Source organism: Egretta garzetta, unplaced genomic scaffold (genome assembly GCF_000687185.1).
Source record: "Egretta garzetta isolate BGI_Z169 unplaced genomic scaffold, ASM68718v1 scaffold46, whole genome shotgun sequence".
NCBI classification, from domain to species: Eukaryota; Metazoa; Chordata; class Aves; order Pelecaniformes; family Ardeidae; genus Egretta; species Egretta garzetta.
In genome coordinates, this window is record NW_009260268.1 from 4,172,009 (window position 1) to 4,179,084 (window position 7,076).

Here is a 7,076-nt window from a genome sequence, read left to right on the forward strand (position 1 = left end):
TGCTAGCAATGCAACCTGCTTTAACACAATGTGCGTAATGCGTGCCTTCTGTGAAAGATACTGCGATGATGTGGTTCAAAAATGCTCTTCTAGAGCTGTAAGACAAAGAACTGAGTAACAAACAAGTATCCCCACAACTGGATGATCTTCAACGAGCCCAGGGAGATCACAGAAGATAACACGGGGTCTGAAGAGGGCTGGACTAAAAATTCGTCACAAATGCTGCTGCAAGCTTAGCACTTTAACACTCACTGCTGTGAGGTTTCTATTTTGTTAACTGTCTGTCCAAGTTTTATTGACAAAGCCAAGTAAAATAGATTTCTTCGACTTCAAGAAAAGGGAGGAAATTATTTATTTCAAATACAAATTTAATAAAAAGATTTGTCTATCAACAGTTCAACCACTGCCTCTGTGTTCTCTTTTAAAAGTATGTATGTATTGCTTTCAAGATCACTTTACTTTAATAGCCCAAGGTGAAAAACCAACATTGTTAACAGAGCACAGAAGTTTTACTACTTTAACTGGAAGTGCTATTTCATTAATTGCGCTGACATTCTGAGTAAGTTTTCACACAGACTATTTGACAATAGAAAGATCCAATCTCCAATTAAGTCACTGACTTCTTCTAAACGTTGAAGCAAAATACAGCAACAATGATTAAACAAGCTCTAAGCACTGACCATTCTAATAATTGTTCCTAAGGAATGTCAAAAAGTGTATTAAAACCCACTTGAAGTTTCTTTGATAACTTCTGTCTTTGTACAGCCAGAGCCTCTTCCAGTTTCATATTAATATTCTGAAAGTGTCTTTCTGCTCCTAGAATTCTCCGCGACTCCACCAGAAGAGCAGGCAGGCTGGAAGTTTCATACTGTTGTGAAGGAAATAAAATTACAAGGTGGCATTTTTAACTCTTGGAAAAGTCACTTATATATCTGTATTTATTCTTCCTCTAGCTGAAATTTTTATGAAAAAAATGTTAGACCTGAGGACAACTATTACGCTTCTGTGTCCTTTGAATTCCATGTCACAGGCAGCAAGGTAGCAAAATGCTCTCTGAAGTACTTTAGTTTTTAACATGAGACCAAAATAATGAATGAGGTTCTGCAGTACAGTACTGCAATGATTCTCAAGTTGCTTCCACAAACACAGTTAACACAATTAATAAAATACTGCTGGTCAATATAAGTTAAACGTTAATAGAAATGCCCATCAGTCCAGGGGGAAAAAAAAAGGGGAGGGGCTGATCCAGAACCATTCAGAAACAAACATGTACTGATGCAAAACATCTACTTACTACCACTTTTTTGGGGGGGTTTTCTTCTCTATAATCCAAACAGTCTTGCTGTAGCTCCTTTAAACCAGTAAGTAATTGAGTTGCCTGCCTCAGGGAAGATTTCCTTTCCTGCATCTCAGCATATTCTCTTTGTAGTTGTATCAGTTGTGGTTCAGCTCTGAAAAAGATCAGGGCTTTGATGACCATATCTGCATATTTATTTCATGAGTAACTATGAACTTTTTTCCTCTGAAGAAGACTTAAGGGAAAGGTTGGTCAGAAATACGAAGCATAGGTTAGTATTACATACTGTTTAATCAGAGTAACTAGCATGTTATTTAAACAGGAGCACAGGGCCAAAGCCACAAAACCCCCCCAAACTTCTTTCCACGTCTCACTTTGGAACAGCCACTCTCAAACACTTAAGTTTTTCAAGTGAAGTTTAAGTACGCAGTGTTGCGCTTCTGCAGGCGCCTGTTGCAGGCTGCGGCGTTCAGCGCTTACGCTGAAGCGTACTCGGGATTACAAACCAGCGACGCCGCTGCCAAAGTAAACTGGAGGGCTCGATCCGTTAAATTAGCACTTCAAACTCTGGACACCAACGGTCATTTTAATTTAACAGCACAGCAGCAAAAAAGCTTCCTTAAGACGATCAAAGGTTTAAGACACAACAAATAAAAATGTGAAGACAGCTTGCAATCTGTGAGGGGGTTCGAACCCATACTGAGGGATGCCCTTAATTAGCTCTTTGAGTGAAGTTTGTCCACAGTGCTGCAAAGGAAACAAGACTCTCGTGGCCGTAGAGAAAGGGCTTTTAATCTGCCTTTGTGGATCCCAGCCACAAGTTCCCCACAGAATTAACAGCCTGTATGTCACAGGCAGCTTCAGCATAAGGCTTGTCACTAGCAACCAACTGGATTTGGGGAAGCCTAATGGTTCTTCCAAAGAACATAATTTGTGTTGTGTACCTAAGTGACACTTAAGATTAGTGCCAAGTTAGAGAAGGGGAATCGTGCGGCCACATGAGATGGAAGCAAACCGTGTACTCAGAGGCACCCCTGCCAGACTGCAGAGGCGAGATTCATTCTCTCACCTCAAAACCAAAAAGCTCTCTGTGTTACCTTTGTAAATTTATGATTCAGCACCTTTGAAGTTCCAACTGGTAGTGTTTTGCTTATGAACGCACTGTCTGAAATACCATCCCAGTAACTAGTAAGCTAAGAGAACTGGCAAGAGTGACTATTATTAGGCAGCTGAAACATGGAAAGGAGAGATTATCCTGAGCTTTTGGAAAAACAGAAAGCAATACAGAAGTAGAGTTTCATCAAAATAAAATGAAAGAACAAAAAAAAAAGTTACTTTCACTTCTGAGTTACAAAATACCAGACTCCTTAAGTTCTTCAGGCTATTATTGTGCGTCATTAGAAACATACCCAATTAGCTCTTCTCTGAGTTGCAACAGTCGCTGCCTTTTCTTTTTGATGTCTGTTATAACCTGAAACAAATAGCAAGGAAAGTCTTTGAAACGGTTTCTGTAACTTCAAAGGGAAACAACTCAAATTTCATTAGTTTTTTTTCTTTGAGGTGTTATGCTGCTGATTCTGGGCATGGGAGATTCCAAGATACCAGACCTTATGAACAGCCATATTTGTATTTTAATCACTTTAAAGCTCTTTAAAATGTCAAACTGTCATCTCCATCCAAATTTCTCTTTAAGGAACACTGGATTTACAAGCATACAAAAGGAGTTTGTGACATTTTGAACTCAGACATGACCAACTCCAGCATGTTTTTGTTTGCTTCTGTTTTAAAAATGCAGACTAATATGAATGTACGTTCAGCATGATTACCATAACTAAGGAACTAAGCATAATTAAGCTTTCTTTAATACAACATCCAACTTAAAAAAATCAAACTAATAAATTTAAATTTAGCAACTAACAAACATCTAAGAGGCAAAGTAAGGATAACTGAGTAGCTGCGAATGCTCGATGTGTATTAGCATTTTCATTTACATGCACAGTAGCTTACCACATCACCTCAAATAAACAAGACTGTAGCACATTACTTGCTACCTCCCAGAGTAAGCTGTCTGTGACTTGACTTGTTAAAAGCTATTTTGTCACCAAAAAGTTTGCGGAAGAGGTTAATCTGGGTGGAAGGCCTCTGGCAGATAGTGCCCAACCTGCTCTTAAATATCTCTGCTGTAGGGCATTCACCTCTCTCCTGAGGCAACCACTGCAATGTTTTTCTGCTCTTGCACTAGGTTCCTCCTCCTGCCGACACTCCCCTGTTGCATTTTCAGTCAATTACTACTCACTCTAAATGAACAGAGGGAGTGCCTTCCCCTGAAGAAAAATGTTGCATATATTTAGGGAATGCAGCTCCCTCAGAATTCTCTCCCTTAAACCAAGCAATCCAATTCTACCCCCACACATCACCATCCTTGCTGCTCTCCTAGATTTGATACTCATCTATGTTTCTTGAAGGTTAGCTCTCAATATTTAATTGGCTCACCAAAGGCCTCATCAGTGCTCATTAAAAAAAAAAAAAAAAAAAAAAAAAAAAGAGTAATTCACATGCATAGATATCTACACATCCTGGTGTGTATTCCTTCTTTTTACACCAGTATAGCAGTAGACGTGTGGAGTTTTGCGATCCGTCGCATTTACTCAGATCTTTTAAATTCTGTAATACGGTACACTTTTCGCCCACCTCTGTGTGCTGTAGAATCTAGTGACATATGTGTATTTACCTTAGCATTTTTTTTCTTCATATTCTGCAATTCCTGGACTTCTGCTATCTACAGAGGAAAAGAAGGATTACACATTGACTATGGATCTTGATTTCATCTCTAGCCTTCTAAAATCACGGTTGCAAGAAGTACTTTGGAAGAACATAAAAAGCTATTTAAAAAACCGACACTGGCCCAAAGGAAGATTGCAAGCAGATCAGTTGTGTCTCAGTTCTTTCCTCTCTCCTCACGTCAGAGGAAGACTCTTGCACTGAATTAGCCAGCTTGCACCAGTTAGTGCAAGTAATACTCCTTTTACCAACTAGTGTAATACTACCTAGCTTGATTTTTCTATAACTTTATATAATACATATAAATATAGTCATTTTAAAACTTGCCCATTCCAATGAATCACGTTGAACTATAGTTTTAGTACTTATCCATTGTACTTATCACAACTCCTACAAAGTTCTGAGTTTGTTGTCGTAATTAGTGAGAAGAAACTGTAGCCTTCCAAGCTAATATGCTTTTACAATTAGGTTCAAGCTGTTAATTAAAAAAAGACTAATTTCCCTGAACTATGTTAGAGGCGTTAGTCAGGCCTCTACACAAGAGTCACTGAGCAGAGTATAAAGATTAAATCATCAACCTTTTAAAACTCTAGTCCCCGAGCTTTTAAAACAGCGTTTGACATAACTGTTTGCTCATTCAAATTAGTTTTATGCAGCTCGCCAGTTTTACTACACAATGCTTTAGATACTGCAAATATTAATGTTTCCCTGTTCTCAAAAGCTGACAATTTTGCAAGGTACTTGCATGACAGCAGTGCTGTGTCTAAAGACAATTCTCATGAAAGCCACCACAGAGAATGCACACAACAAACTGTTTTCATATTTATCCTGACAAGAGATTAGAAAATTTAAAGCATCATAAAATAAATGTGTAAAGGACAATATAAAACCATAGGCATTCTGACTACAATGTGATATACAGCTCTACAATCACTGTCACAAAATTGATTTTATTTACGGTGTGCTTACAAGATCGGTGATTTGGTCCTTGAAAGCAGAACAGAAGCCATCCACAGCTTTTCTGCAAAGGTTTGATTCTATGCTTTGTCTGGAGAAGGCAGAGGGACAAAACACAACCCATTTGGTTTAGCAAGGGAGAAATCTCATCCAAAACCATTGCTCTGAGTAATGAATAAACTCCAAGGTTAAGGAGCCCAGGCAACTGTGGATCTTTCATGTATTAGCAATAGCTTAATTTCTGCATTGAAAAACATCAGCTGAGATGTATTGTTCTTACGTTTGGAAAAATAATCGAATTCCTGGAGACCACCTCAAGGTCACATATGAAAAATGTTTGTATCACAGAAACCTAATAACCACTAAAATAACATCAGAATGTAACCATGCAATACTGCGTTCCCCAAAGCACAGCCCATTAGCAAAACCACGGGTAATTTGTTTTTAAAACTCTGAGTATTCAGCCATAGGAAAGCAAAATATTTACCTGTAATTTGCTGCTATCTTCTCAAATTCAGCCAGAACAACATCCAGTTCTGTAATATCTCTGGGAGATCTCTTCAGCTCTTTGGTACACCAAACCTGTACAGAACATGAGCTTTCCGCTGAAACAACAGAATAAAGATAAGCATCGTACAATTCAGGTATGTGTGCTGAAATAATAGAAAAGTTACCGTGCCCACCATTAAAATAACAATCTAAAAGTTATGAATATTTTAATATGAAACTTGAGAAGAGGGAAATACGAATTATTTCATCTGCCTGTGGCTGAGCAACTGTGATAGACTTATCTGGGAACACTTTAGAATTTGGATGATCAATTATATACAGCTTATTCTTCATCAGTTCAAACAAGTCCAGGAGGAGGTTACTACACTAACTGATAAAACTAGACAGTGTGCTGTAGATAGAGCTGTTTGAGCTGCAAAAAAACATTAGCCTGAGTTTGGGCCACCTGCATTACTCAAAGAATCATGAGTTGTTATATCATATTTGTACACATTTTGTATTGATACCGTATGTGCTTCCAAAAAAGCTACATACAAATATTTGTCTTTAAACTTTGCAATAGTATTATTAGCTAATTCCACAAAACCTTACACCATGTTTCTTCACACACTCCCACACGTAAATCTAGTACTTGAATGTGACAGGGTACAGTTCAAAGGAAGCAAGATGACACCGAGAAACAGTTTCTCTACACCAAAAAATGCCACTGTCTTGAAGCTCCCTATCTCAAAGGTCCTTACACTAACAGCTGTGCCCATGCTGTAAGTCAGGGGCACTCCAAGCTCTGCCCCACAGAGGCTTCCAGGCCCAGGGACAGACTGAAGCGTCTTACAGGTCTGTACCCACGGGCCCAGGCCTCGCTCCAAAGGGAACTGGGCTAACGCACACCCGTGCTTTACTCCTTCAGGGCAGTAATAGGCAAGCCCAGGGATGCAAACCATGGGGGCGAGAGCTGTGCGGCACACCAGCTCCTCAATGTAACCATCGCTAGTGAGTGTCCAGACCAAAACCGAAACCCAAACCTCCCATTTCTAGAAGCAGTATGCTGCTACATATCAGAAATGAAAACCACTGAGTTACGGACAAAGCGCTCCTCTTGAATGAGGAAAAGCCACACGGGAGTTTTGAGAAATCAACTTTACCACAAGAATCTGATGTGTTCTTCTCTGAAGGCCGCTTCCTCTTCGCCTGGAACTGAGTAGTAGTCAGAGACTTCTGTGATATAAAAAGCAGATTAACTTCAAAAAACCCACTAGGTTTATGCATTGAAAATTCCGAGTGATGGCAACTAGGCAGAACACACAGAAGTATTTCAGTTCTTCACAACTGAACCGTCACTAATATTTACTTTGGGCTATTTCACCGGGATCCCAGCACGGTGGTCACACTGCCGAGGGGCAGCAGCTGCCTGGCTACACTGACCGACCAACATGTTGACCACTGGCTCTGCAGCAGGAGGAACATTTTAAGGAGCATGGCGCGCCTCAGTTCAGCATAGCCATTGCCCAGTATTATCAGTTCTCTGACCAAC

General features: G+C 39.6%; 1 protein-coding gene across 2 annotated transcripts in view; it reads right to left on the reverse strand.

The window, feature by feature from the left end:
• Positions 1-3: 3 nt before the first annotated feature.
• Positions 4-7,076, reverse strand: part of CENPU (centromere protein U) — an 11,837-nt gene continuing 4,764 nt past the window's right edge. The window contains exons 5-11 of one of the 2 annotated variants that reach the window (XM_009642360.2): positions 6,688-6,760; positions 5,523-5,640; positions 5,048-5,126; positions 4,029-4,076; positions 2,707-2,768; positions 1,295-1,451; positions 4-868 (exon numbers count right to left, since the gene is read on the reverse strand). In XM_009642360.2, coding sequence (XP_009640655.2) covers positions 698-868; positions 1,295-1,451; positions 2,707-2,768; positions 4,029-4,076; positions 5,048-5,126; positions 5,523-5,640; positions 6,688-6,760 — 708 coding nt within the window. In that variant the 3' untranslated portion in view covers positions 4-697. The remainder of the gene's footprint in view (positions 869-1,294; positions 1,452-2,706; positions 2,769-4,028; positions 4,077-5,047; positions 5,127-5,522; positions 5,641-6,687; positions 6,761-7,076) is intronic. The other variant, XM_035897779.1, reaches the window with a different exon arrangement.